Below are 13,330 nucleotides of genomic sequence, written 5' to 3'. Positions count from 1 at the left end.
CCGCAACTACGAAACCGGATACTTCACCTCCCTCAACTTTTCAAATCGTGCATTTTACCTCCCTCGAGTGGTTTTGAAGACTGGTTTGCTACTGTAGCAACCGCGGTTACTGTAGCAAAACGGTCTTCAAAACCAATCGAGGGAAGTAAAATGCACGATTTGAAAAATTGAGGGAGGTGAAGTATTTGGTTTTGTAGTTGCGGGAGGAAAACCAAATTTTTATGATAGTTGAAGGAGGTAAAACAGACTTTTTCTTTTTTCAAACCGGCTAGCTACTGGGCCAGTTTTTCAAGACCAACATTGTGTGCGCCTCTAGTTTGTTTGGGGTGAACTTATGAAGTTATATTTTTATCTGCGCTTTGATATTCGGACTAGCATGTGTATTCAGTGCCATTTCTCTATCTCATAGTGATCGACGCCGATAGTTCTGTGACATCAAAATATTAAATATTCTTTTTGTTTCATAGGGTGCAATCACTTTCATTCATATCAAAATAGTGAAACAATTTGTAGTGTTTTGTAAGTCCAAGATATGTTCTACTGTATATGTGCAATCCTTACTTCGGACCCGTCCTTATCCTCTTGCTACAGCATTCTGAGGCGATAAGAGGGCGACTTCGAGGCGCACGCCGTTGCCGGCGGGGTTTTCGCCGGTCCTCTTCCTCTTCGACGGCCGGCCGGTCATCGGCGAGGGAGATGGACCGCGGAACCTCCGCGCGGCTGTAGATAGGTTAGATACATATTTATCTAGGCCTAAATACTGCTTGCCACCGCCGGGCGGCGGAGCTAGGGTTTGCCGGCGGGGTCAAGCCAGCGTTACTGTTCGTCTTCGGATGGAGGCGATGCTCCTTGGTCCGCTGCGGCTTCTGTTCCTCTTGCTGATGTCCAGCGTCGGCGCATCGACGAGGTGGATTTTGTTTCTCCACAAGATGTCCGGTGAGACCTTTTGCTCGATTTCTTGTGTGAGATTGGGTCGGATCCTTTCGCTCCCTTGCGAAGGGATCTCGTCTTTGGCCTCCGACGGGAGGACGGCCTTCTTCCCCGGCGTCGTAGGTGGTGCTTATGACAGCGGCGTGAAGCTTTTGTTTCCCCTGGTCTTCAACGGCGACGGTGATGGCGACGGCATCGCCTCGGCTGAAGATTTAAGGTGGAGGTTGTGCTCCTCCTGGGGCTTCTTCTTCTTCCGCGTCGGTGCGTTGTTCACTGGCGGCGGATTTTGTGCCGGGGGATTCTTGTTGCTTTTTCCATTTGATTTTGGTCGAATGGAGGAGGTGACGATGAATCCTATGCGGCTTCTTTTCCCTCTGCTGCTTGCTGTTGATGGTGGCGAGGCAGAGAGGAATGTCTGGACCATTCGATTCGTTTTCGGATGGATCCTTTCGTGGAGCAGGAAGGATGAGGAAGTTTCGGCTCGATCCCACCTGCAAGAATGTTGGTCGTTGTTCTATGGGCATAGTTTCTCGGCCAGCTCCTATTCGAATCTTCATATAGGTCGGGGTTGAGTTTGAAGCTTTTTCTAATTTTCTGCTATGTCAATGGGTGTAACTAGGCGTAATTGTGGCTCATGAGCTGACCTTATAGGTGTTTTAGTGCGAGTATGGTGGGTGAGTGGCAGTCTATAGCCCCACCATTTTGTTCTGAGACACCTTGTGTCTTATTGTAACATTGTTCATGAGTTTATTGTAACATTGTTCATGAGTAACGAATGAAACACCCGTCTCAAAAAAAAAAGTTCTACTGTATGTGTATAGGTGGGTCTTTTTTTATTGATTTGTAACCCAATTTTCAGCCGATTCCCACCCCATGAGTTAGTTGGCAAAATCGAGTGTTTTCTATGTTGACCGTTACTCAATTTTCTAAACTATCATTGCTACGTGGCTTCATTATTCTATTGTCTCAAAAAATTGAGTGATGGAACTACATTTTTTTACTCGAGTGTTAAATAGTCACTCGCTCATTATTTAAAGAGCGGATTAGACCTGAGATTAAGAGTTTATTAATCCAGGCTTTGGTGATTTATTCTTCATGGTGTTTTTGGAGGGCATCATGCTCACATAGTCTAATAAAGGTGTTTTTTGCAAGATCAGTGTGTGCCCGGTTTAATATTTTAGACTGAAATTACCATTTCAACGACTAGGGTTGATTTGATTCATATTTAATTCTACAAGGGAATCGAATTAGGATTCTATCCGTATCCTATCATATGTGTAGGAGAGGCTACTTGTCCTTCAAATTATGTGCCCCTATATATTCAGCCTCAAGGCTTAGACTAATACACATCCGATCCATACATTATACACATGCAATCTATCTCTCTATACAAGGGAATCAAATTGGTGGCCTAGAAAGTTTAATTAATTGGGTCTGTACTCTTTTCAAAATTCAGGACGAGAGTTATTATAATTCCAAGACAACGACATTATATTATACTGGTGCAAAACAACGACATTATATTTATAATTCCAAGACATACACTCTTTACTTCAGTTTACAAAATACTTGGATTATTGTCACTCCGCATATATAATTGCATTGGATTTACATGTCATTTAATCTTATTAATATGTCAAGGTCGGATGGCTTGGGGGGGTTTGCATACCCTCAGCGCTCAAGTGGCGATTAGCTCAACCATGCTATCTTTTTAGAGAACGCGGCTAAACGCGTGTTTCATTAAGAGAAACAGCTCAGTCATGCTTTCACTGGGTACCGATGGATGCACTTACTCCATGGCCCATCAGCATGATCTGATGGTTGGATACACTCCCATACAGCAACGTTGCACTTGTATCCTGAACCAAAGGCAATCATCAGCACTCGATCCCGTTTCTGCATTCTACCTTTAGCCTCGATGTACGCTAGCTCGTACCACAGAGAGCTGCTTGACGTGTTCCCAAATCGGTGGAGTGTCATCCTCGATGGCTCGGCAAGGGCTTCAGACAGGCGCAGGTTTTTTTGGACAGCGTTGATCACTGCCGGTCCACCAGGGTGAATGCAGAAGTGCTCAACCGCCTTGCAAAAGTTTGGAACGTACGGTTGCACTACCTTGCCACCAAGAACCTTCCGTGCCATCCATGACAGGGCAAACAGTAGCTTCTCTGGTGCTGGGAGGATAAGGGGCCCAATGGCACTGATACCACTCCTCAATGCATCACCAGAGACACCGATGATGTCCTTGGAAAGGTTAACCCCCAAGTTCCCCTCCTCATCCTCATCTAGTATCACCGACCGATACGCGCTTTCGGTGCTCGTACTCGTGCGCACAAGGTGTTTGAGCCGGAATCGAGCCTTGTTCCTAGAGTTTGAGAGCAACGCCGCCGCCCCACCCATGCGGAACAGGACGTTGGGCAGATGCATCTCTCGCTTCTTCCCTTTGTACATGAAGCTCGAGAGCGTCTCCGTGGACACCGCCAATGCGCACGCCGCATTCGGCGTGACCTGCAACAGGTTCTTGGCAAGCCCCACGGCTATGAGCCCTGCACTGCACCCCATGCCAGAGAGGTGCACGCTGCGGATGTCGTCGCGGAGCTTGTACTTGCTCATGATCATGTCGCTGTAGGATGGGGTTGGGGAGAACAGGGAGCAGTTGACTACCAGTATGTCTATTGCAGTTGGGCTGATGCGTGTCTTGCGTAACAGGTCATCGATGGTTGAGAAGACCACCAGCTCGGCCTCGGCTCGGGCATGGCTGAATCCGAAGCTCGGAGGTATGTAACGGAGGGAAGGGGGCAAGCAGGTCTCCTCACCAAGGCCAGAGGTGTCGAGCACACGTGTGATGAAGTGGATGCTGCGGTCGTCGAGGAACGGCATGAAATGCGCCATGTACTCTCTGAACATGGCCATGGGAATCCGGCAGTCGGAAATTGGCTTGAAGCAAGAATAATCGACAAGATACACACTGCGGCGTGAGCGGCGGCTCACAAGGAAAAAGACAGTAACTGCCGCCGCAGCTGGTGGTGGTAGTAAGGCGACAACAAGCAGCAGCAGGTAGTAGATGTACCGCGTGGCATGGAGATGGAAGATTGTGTGCTCAGCGAAACCAAACCGTGCAGCCACGAGGATGAAGGCGGTTGTGATGATGAGTGGAATGACAGTGTTCAGAACGTGTTCGTGGAGTGATCTGATATAAGATGACAAGATCGTCATGGTGCTTGCTTGTCTCTACTGTTTGTGTGCAGCAAGCAACGAGGATGAAAACGGAGGCGAGCATGGCGAGATCGATCGAAGCTGAGGGAGGCCGAGTTTTAAAGGCTGCAGACCTTTCCAGCAATGCACACACTCTGTAGTGCTCGCTAGTAACAGATTGTTAGAACAGGTTTTTTAAGTACATGGTTGTCGATACCCCCTACATCTTTAAAACATTTCCTAAAAATTCAAAGTGACAACAACCGACCAAGGGGTTTCAGTTGGCAGTTGGCACATGATAATGCATTCCCTTCCCACATAGTAAGAGTTAGGCCTCCTCCAAAGGAGGTGAGTCAGCAAGCTCATAACTATGCCACATTAGTTTTTTATCTACGTAGAAGAGAGAAAAAAGAGCTCTATCTTACTCAAGAGATAGTCTTATGCACATATCCCTAAATTAGTGAGGATGATATGTGGGCCTATCTAGATGTATGAGCTAGTGACCCTAACTGTTGGAGAATATATCTCTTGCACTTAGGGGTGGTAATGGGCCATGGCCCTAATGGCCTCTTCACAGCCCAATAAAGCCCTTAAAATTTTTAGTTCAAAAATACATATGTTTAGAGCCCGGCCCTTTTAGGGCCCGATCCTTAGATTTTCTAGTTCAAAATGTTGGGCCCTTTACCACCCCTACTTGCACTGTCCCTTAGATATATAAGCTAGCAACTATATCCATCCTTTGGAGGAGGCCCCTTAATCTATCTATTATCTTATTATTTGGCCAACAAACGGAGCCTCCACATTCGCTCTCAAGGTCTAGAAATTTTCACGTTAATCCGAGAAAGAAAAAAAATTAAAATTACTCACCACTGTCATTACGAAAAATTAGCCTAAAATACTCATATACATGTTTATAAATTATCCACCAGTGCCATTAAAATATATTTATATTTATAAATATAATATATCCATCATTTTGCATATCAAGCTACATATCGTGCATACCTATAGGATACTAGCTACACAAATAATTAACATGTTTTACCACTAATATATCTTATTATATTACCAAAATCGCAAATGCCGATTATATTATTATTAGTCAAAATAAATAAGATAATTTTAGACTTTGCACTATATTTGACTACCACCTGACCTACAGTGATCGTGATGAGACGGTGGCCAAAGTTTGACCAATGATGAGGATCATAGAGTTGGAGGCTAAGAGCAAAGGTAAGTGCCGCGCCACAAACTTCTTCATCCTCCCTCCGTGGGTCTATCACCTAGTGCCTACTGGTAATGTCTGAACGTGCATGTCCGCAGGTCTAATACAAGCACAAGGTCATTGCATGTCCAACCTAACCCTTTTTCGCAATCCTCCTGCATCCATGTTCTTGCCGAGGGAGGGTCCTTGACATTACTCCAAATGTTTGTTGCCGACATTGCTACAAGACACTACCGCACCTCACAATTAACACCACAAGCTTAAAAAAATAACACCACAAGCAGATCAAGAACCAGGATAATATCGATCAGGCCATGATTGGTATAGTAAGCTCATCAGGCTTGAACATGAATATAGGTTGCTAAAATTCTGAACGAAATCTTGCGCTCTGCACTATGGAGATTTATTGGCTTCCAAAAACCAAGAAACTTGGATCGTTTGTTCCCCAACAGAAACTGGGCCATGGAGGCATGGCGCCATGCACCATGCAACAGAAGACAAAATTAAACATTGTAGCAACAGATGACAAAGAGGATCATAAAGTAGAGAGGCTAGCAAAGGAACAACTGAGTCAATTGAACTGAGCAGTGGGCAGTATTACTGCAAGGGCTCGCAGATAAGAAACATGTTACTAATACTACAACTAGCGAATGATAGTAGCTAAGATCCTCGATAGGCAGTCTTGATAGGATTAGGGTTGTACGCTTATCATGCGGCCACATCACTGACATATAAAGATGTAGGAAAAAGAAGGCACCACTGCACTAGCAGCAGAGAAGCACTCTTAATTACTGAAGCAAGTAGCATGTGATGAAAAAGATTTAAGTTTATGAATAATAATTGGATAACAAATGCAAGATATATTTAGAATATCAATACTAGCCACGTAAATACGCGGATCACCTCACTAGTTATCAACTGGAAACCATGAAACTGAGTGGAGAGGCCATAGAATACAAACTAGCCTGCTCAATTTCGTTGGAGTTTTGGTCCTATATACATGCAGCTCTAGTGTGCGAGGAAACAGAACTGGAGGCCGGGAAAGAGAAAATAAGTATGGATGCGGCTAACTTACGGCAGGCCGTAATATAGGCTTATCTTACGGCTGCTCCTTTATTGGAAAGGAGAACACCCCCACATGCAATCTTTCCTTTTCTGGCAATAAAAAACCAGCTAGCACTAGTTAAGATTAAAGTCCTGCCAGAACGAAATCCGCACTACCGCTACCTTCTATTTTGCCTAGAGCTGGGACTTGGGCCGTGCCGTGCCGGCCCGGCCCGGCCCTCTCGTGCCTCGTGCCGTGTCGGGTCTACACTTCCAGGCCCGTTCGGCACATTGTGCCGTGCCGTGCTGGCACGACAAGTCTTTTACCAAGCCCAAGCATGGTCCATGGCACGCCGGCACGCTTTCGTGCCGTGCCGGCCCAAGCACGGCCCTCTAATTACGTACTTGTTTAATCATCATTACAAAAAGAGATGATCATGACTAACCTACCACGCTTATATATTTCTACTACTACCATGATGAGAAAAAAATGTTCAAAATAATATAAGAAAAGTAAGTAAACTTTATAAAGAACGAGAAGAGACAAAATTGGGGAAAACATATGCTTTATTAATTTTATTTTGCATTAGTACACTGCCTCGTTAAAAACCTTACACCCCATGACAGGGCTCCCCAGTAAGGAAAAGAGTACAGTGTACTGTTACTGTAACATAACCACTACTCCTCATCCTCGAGCTCAAGATCTGCCATCGCCTGTGCAATCTCTTGGTCCTCTAGTTGATGTTGTTGTCGTGTATCTGCTGCCTCCCAATCCTTGAGGCATGTGAGTGCTTCAACCATCTCAGGTGCAAGAGAGGACCTCCGTTCTTCGATTATTCTTCCAACTGTGCTGAAAGTTGATTCAGAAGAGACGGTAGACACAGGAACTAGAAGAACATCACGTGCAAACTGAGATAGCACAGGAAATTGACGTTCGTTATCCTTCCACCATCCAAGAAGATCGATCTGGTCATCCTCCTCCTAAAGCCGTGGATCATGAGATACATGATCTATTTCGAGGTAGTGATTGAACTCTGCCCTGGGGTTCCAAGATGATCGAGCCGTCTGTGATGAAGAAGAGTCCCTGCTCTTCAGCTTCTTCCACATGTTAGCTGCTGCAGTACTTTTGGGCTTCTCATTCTGTGCTGCCTCCGATCTTGGACGAGTTTGGCCAAACTTATCCTGGTACATATCAAAAACTCGAAATATCTCGGATTTCACATGTGAGTAAGCAGATGAGTAATCAAGATCAAGTGCATCACCAATAAAACAGAAGGCAGTGTCTAAACCATCTAGCTTCTTGCGCAGATCAAGTACGATAGCAAAACAGTACAAATGTGGGATAGCATCAAAATATTTCAAGTATTTTTCCTTCATTGCAGCAACAATGGGAGCTAGCATCCTGTCTGTACTTTTTTCTTGAAAAGTGTCAACAATTTTCATAAGCCATTCAAGAACCAGAGGAGAAGTAGGATAGTAAATACCAGACAATTGCGTTGTGGCATTGTAGAATGGTTCGAGGAAATCACATAAACTTGCGACAACTTGCCAATCTGTGTTAGTAAGCACAATTCCTATATCTTGAGCATTGATAAAATTGGTGAAAATTTTCTCGTACCCTTTTACCTGCTTTAGCATATGGTAAGTGGAGTTCCACCTCACCTTCATGTCCAGGCCAAATTTTCTTGGTTTCTTACCTCTAACCTTGCAATACTCTTTGAATTTGCTGTAAGCAAGTGGAGAGGTCGAAAGAAAGCGAATAGCACTACGAATACTGCTTAGATGTTTACTTACCTGTGACATACCTGACTGCACGATGAGGTTGATTATATGGCACACACATCTTTGGTGGAGAACATATCCACCAATGTAGCTCTGTATATATGGTTCCAGGGTGTTCATGGCTGATGTGTTGGCTGAGGCATTATCCAATGTAATAGAAACAACCCTATCTTCAATCTTGTATTCCTGAATAACCTCCAGAATTTGTGAGGCAATGGCCTCTCCAGTATGGGACTCATCGATGTCCTTGAATCCTATAACCCTTTTGTTTAGCCTGTATTTGCTGTCAAGGTAATGGGCAACTACACTGAGGTAAGATGTCCTCTGATGTGAAGATGTCCAAATATCTGATGTCAAAGCAATAGAAAAGGTTACTGCACTAAGACTCTGTCTTAGAGCATCCCACTTTTCATGGTACGATTTGACTATATCTTTCTTGGTGGTTTTCCTGGACACGTTAGAGTACTGAGGACAAAATGCACGTTGGATCATTCTTTCAAAAGCAGGACTTTCACCCATCCTAATGGGTAGATCCTCCACAGCTATATACCTTGCAATTTCTTGACGAGCAACATCTGAATTATAAACCCATGTACTTACAGAGCCATCCGCTGCGATGTTCAATTGAGTTTGCACTCCTCCGCCTTGTTCGTGCTTGCTATACTTTTTCAAGCATGCCTCATAATGCCGATTAAGATGCCCAGTACCCCCACGTGATCCTGCAGAATATTCTTTTTTGCAATATTTACAAGTTGCAGAAACTACAACCAACTTACCATTGCACATTTCTATATTCTTAGTGAAATGTTTCCAGCATTCCGCGCCGCCGGCCCTGGGAACAACGGATGGCCCGGCAGTATCCTTGCCGGCAGCCGGCGTCTCAGGGTAGAACTTGCTTGTCGTTGGTTTCTCCGGAACAGAAGGGCCTCCAGGTTGCTCTTCATCCTCGTAGTCTCCCGTATCTGGGGAGTGCTGCTGTGGATCGACCGGACTAGGTGAGCGCCGGCGGCGGCGCCCTGCTGGTTGTTTCTGCCGGGGCATTTTCTTTTGTGCGATGGTGTATCACGAGAGGAATGGCAATTGGCCGGATTGTACGACTATATGCATGGATGGGTGCCCACTGCCCAGTCATATGGAAGGCAACATATCTCAATTAGGAAGCTAATTAACTATGTATGGCAGGAAAAATTACTTGATTTTTAATTGTAAAGGAAGATTAACTACCATAGTAGCGTAGCGGGCTATATGCGGGCTGGCAGGCTATTTTCGTGCCGTGCCGGCCCAAGCACGGCCCAAAATGCGGGCCGGGCCATATAGCCCATCGTGCCGAGATCTTAGGCACGGCACGGCCCTCATGTTCGTGTCGTGCCGGCACGGCCCAAAATGCGGGCCGGGCCATATAGCCCATCGTGCCGAGATCTTAGGCACGGCACGGCCCTCATGTTCGTGTCGTGCCGGCACGGCCCAAAATATTTCGTGCCGTGCCGTGCTTCGGGTCGTGCCAAATGATCGTGCCGCAGCCCGCCCGAAATTGGCACGGCCCAAGTCCCAGCTCTAATTTTGCCTGCTTCCAAAAGATTCTATCGTCTTATTACTAGTAATTTAACTCAACATCTATAATAAAAAGCAACTTTTCGGGACATGGTAGGCTAAGCTTCGGAAAGCTGTAAGCAAATTTGAACATATACAAATGTATTTTTGACCATCCAAATCCTAAACCTTCACAAAAAAATCTCAGGTATCATCCTCTATCACCAAACTGAAAAAAATGGAATGGCTCCATCATCAAGATTTGTGTGAGCTTGCTATAGCACCTAAGCACAAAAGCACCAAATACAGTTAGTCCCTCTGTTCTAAGGCTGGTGTTTTCTAGAGAATTTACTTGAGTGCAATGTCCTTTAGCTCACACATATGCTCCTCCCCCATGGCTGACTGAACAGTCACCAAAAGGTCCTTGCCTCCTCAAAACCATTCTTGATCTAAATAATGAAGCATTGGATTAGTAAGCATTTTTTTTACAATCTTATCACAGTAAGCAATAACAGATAGATGACGATACTTTTTTGGTTAACAAGACATGAAAGATATGTATAGTGCCATGATGACATTTGAAGCAAAAAATGAAGTTTTCAGGTAGATTGTGTGGAACCATCCAGCAAGAAGCTCACAGCACAAAATTAGACATGAGCGTAGAAAAACTAATTTGGCGACGTTAATTATACTTGCAATCAAGTAGGATGCCTAACAAGGAAAATATAATAATTGCGCAAAAACTGTCCATCCTGTAGTTCTTGAAAGGTCTTACTACTTGACTTTGCTCCATGCAAAACCTATAAACAAAATACTCATAAGGGACAGACTATCCAGATAACTGAAATGTACAAGATGATTGTAGAAATGATTACTATTTTCCATGTAACTGAAATGTACAAGAAAAATTGTCCAAATAAATTCACTGAGTTTTCCTTGTTCTTAACGCATTATTTCCTAGATAAATGCATTGAGTTGTGTATATAAAATCAGAAGAATTGTCTGAATAAATGCACTAGATTGCCTAGCTCACTGATTAAATTATTATTTAGCAAAACAGAAACTCCAGATAAATGTACGGAGTTCTAGATACATTGTTCTACTTAACAATTTGCTAGTCAGTAGGCAGTTCGTAATAACTGAACCATGGGGCAAGTGCTGACTACAATTTTCACCCAAAATCCCTAAAACGATGGCACACAGTAGTTCATGTCACTCTTAAGCTGCGCAAAGGCATCATCAAATCACCAAACGAAGAACAATTCCTCTCTTCACCGACCGAAATGAGAAAGATTCCTACCACATCCTAGATCATCTCGGGAATTCAGAGAATAATCCTAGCTCGGCAGATCTAGCATTTCGGAATGTTCCAGAAATGAATCGGGTGAGGGTGACCTGTAAATAACGCCCATGCGGTGTGGAGGATGTTTCGCCCCTGTACGGCGCCGAATCTGAGAGTGATCTTGTTGAGGCCTAAGGAACAAGAAACAAGGAGGAACGAAACCTGAAAAGAGTTGTGATTGTGTTGATAAATGATGCATAAAATTGAAATAGATACCTAGACAAGCTAAAACACAAATAGATGCCTAGTCAAGCTAAGATAAATGCTTCTATAATTGATATAGTTGCCTAATGGATAGTACTGAAATGCTTCTACTGTTTGACAAAAATGCCTATTGCAAAGATCTGATGTGTCAGCGTGGAAACACTCAAGTTCATAATGCATGGATACTCGGTGCGAAGTCATAGAGAATCTCTACAAATTTGAAGTTGTATGTCAAGAGACGATCTACAAATTTAGGATACTCGGTGCGAATGATGTTTTATTTTGTGCCACTAGACCAAAAGCTACTCACATGTACAAACCAACACTAAGTTTTAGCAAAACCAATAAGAAACACAAAGCCAAGTGAGATTTGATGCTAAATTGGAGATGCAAAAAACTACAAATTTCAATCCTTTACCTCTCAATTTGGCCTTAGCCTTGCACTTTTCCTTTCCATCGAACTCATTTTAGCCTCTGCAGTGTTGCTCTACCTTCCTGCATTTGCGCTGCTTTTGTTTGCCAGCTAGCGAACACTGCACGCCGCACCTGCTTGCAGCACAGCCATGCTTACCAGTAGAAGATATGATCTTGTTTCTTCACCTAGTGCTGACCAGAAATCCACCAGTGTATCACATGAAAGGTAGGCAGTATGCAGAGCATGCATTTCTCTTGTTCCATGCCCCCTATAGTGAGCCATCCCTTGGCTAATCCATCCTCTACCATGTGCACCACAGGCATCAAGATAAAGCATTTCTTGTTCCCTTTCTCTTGCTTGAGCATACTGCAATACTATATGCTACAACAGTTGCCAAACGATGATTCATCAGCTTCTGTAGCTGCAGCATGCAAAAGCCTGTATGTAACCTTCTACAAAAAAACTTATTGTAACACATATTATTGCCTGTCTGAAATAATATTATTGCATAATTCTTATCTATATCATTGCCTAACTAAAGAACTAGTGATACTTATATCATAAAAAATGTTGGATCTAGCACAAACAAGAGAAAAGAAAACCTATAATTGAAGGTGAAAATATGATGTATCATTCTGGTTAAATATATGTGCTTATAGATCAGAATCATATAATGATGCAGATCTCAGTTTATTATATCCAGTTGTGTCAGAGGCTAATAATAGCATAAAAAACACAAGAAACGTATTTGCCAAATCAGATATGCAAATTGCTTAATGGAAGCTATAAAAATGCTATAAGGAATAAGTATAATTGCTATTGAAAAAAGTAACATATTGTTTTGAACATAGGAACCGAAAAATCTTTGTTTGGAGCATATATGACATTGGATGATGAAGCATATCCCTGTTGTCGCTTCTGTCCTCTATGTATTGCATTAAATCTCTAAAAATCTAATAAAGTGAAAATTACCGGCCAGATAAAAATTGAGATATGGTGCATGGGTTACTGACTTACGGGTGGCATTTTGGTTCTAAGGATACTACATGTAAATATTTTGAAGGCCTCAACCCACCGTTAGCTCATCAGGGGGTGGCAGAGGAGGAAGCACCAGATGCTTGGATCTACGCAGGAAGGGGAACATGGGGTGGGAGAGGAGCCAGCTATAAGGGGGAGAAATCCGGTGGGGGAGAGAGAAATTGTGGGAGTCCAGCGGTCTTTGGCTCACAGTTCCGATGATCAGCTCCGCTCGGCCAGAGCTTCGATGTGTACCACCACACACCTCGCCAACCACTAGCAACGGGCATGCCTCGTCTACTGAAGGCTATTGGGATCTCGCGCTGCCGAACCTGCAAAACACACATAGGTGAGTACCGCAAAAAGTAAAAAAAAATCGCTAAATATGGGCTTGCTGTCTCACCCCGCCTGAAAATATAGCCCCTGCCTGAATAAAAATACTCTTCGACCACTAGATGAGCTCATTAGAAACAAAAAGTTGAAGAGAAAAACAAACAAATAGAGATCTAAATCAGAGACATAATGCATGGATGATCTCAGCGCAAATCTGCATTTCGCCTAATCTGCGTGCGAAATACCCTACAAATTCAGTGCCCCTGGCGCTGAAAAGTGAAAACTCGTCTAATCTGAGCTTGCAGCCCTATCCCAT

General features: G+C 43.8%; 1 protein-coding gene across 1 annotated transcript; it reads right to left on the bottom strand.

The window, feature by feature from the left end:
• Window positions 1–2,446: 2,446 nt before the first annotated feature.
• Window positions 2,447–4,273, bottom strand: LOC120668644 (3-ketoacyl-CoA synthase 5-like). The gene has a single exon (XM_039948388.1). The coding sequence runs from the start codon at window positions 4,141–4,143 to the stop codon at window positions 2,689–2,691; it is 1,455 nt and encodes a 484-aa protein (XP_039804322.1). The 5' UTR covers window positions 4,144–4,273; the 3' UTR covers window positions 2,447–2,688.
• Window positions 4,274–13,330: the final 9,057 nt, after the last annotated feature.

Source organism: Panicum virgatum, chromosome 4N (assembly GCF_016808335.1).
Source record: "Panicum virgatum strain AP13 chromosome 4N, P.virgatum_v5, whole genome shotgun sequence".
Classification (NCBI taxonomy): domain Eukaryota; kingdom Viridiplantae; phylum Streptophyta; class Magnoliopsida; order Poales; family Poaceae; genus Panicum; species Panicum virgatum.
This window is presented reverse-complemented; position numbering and strand designations above follow the sequence as displayed.

Excerpts from the sequence above, each read along its gene's own strand:
- LOC120668644 (XM_039948388.1), bottom strand. The coding sequence starts at position 4,143 with ATGACGATCTTGTCATCTTATATCAGATCACTCCACGAACACGTTCTG.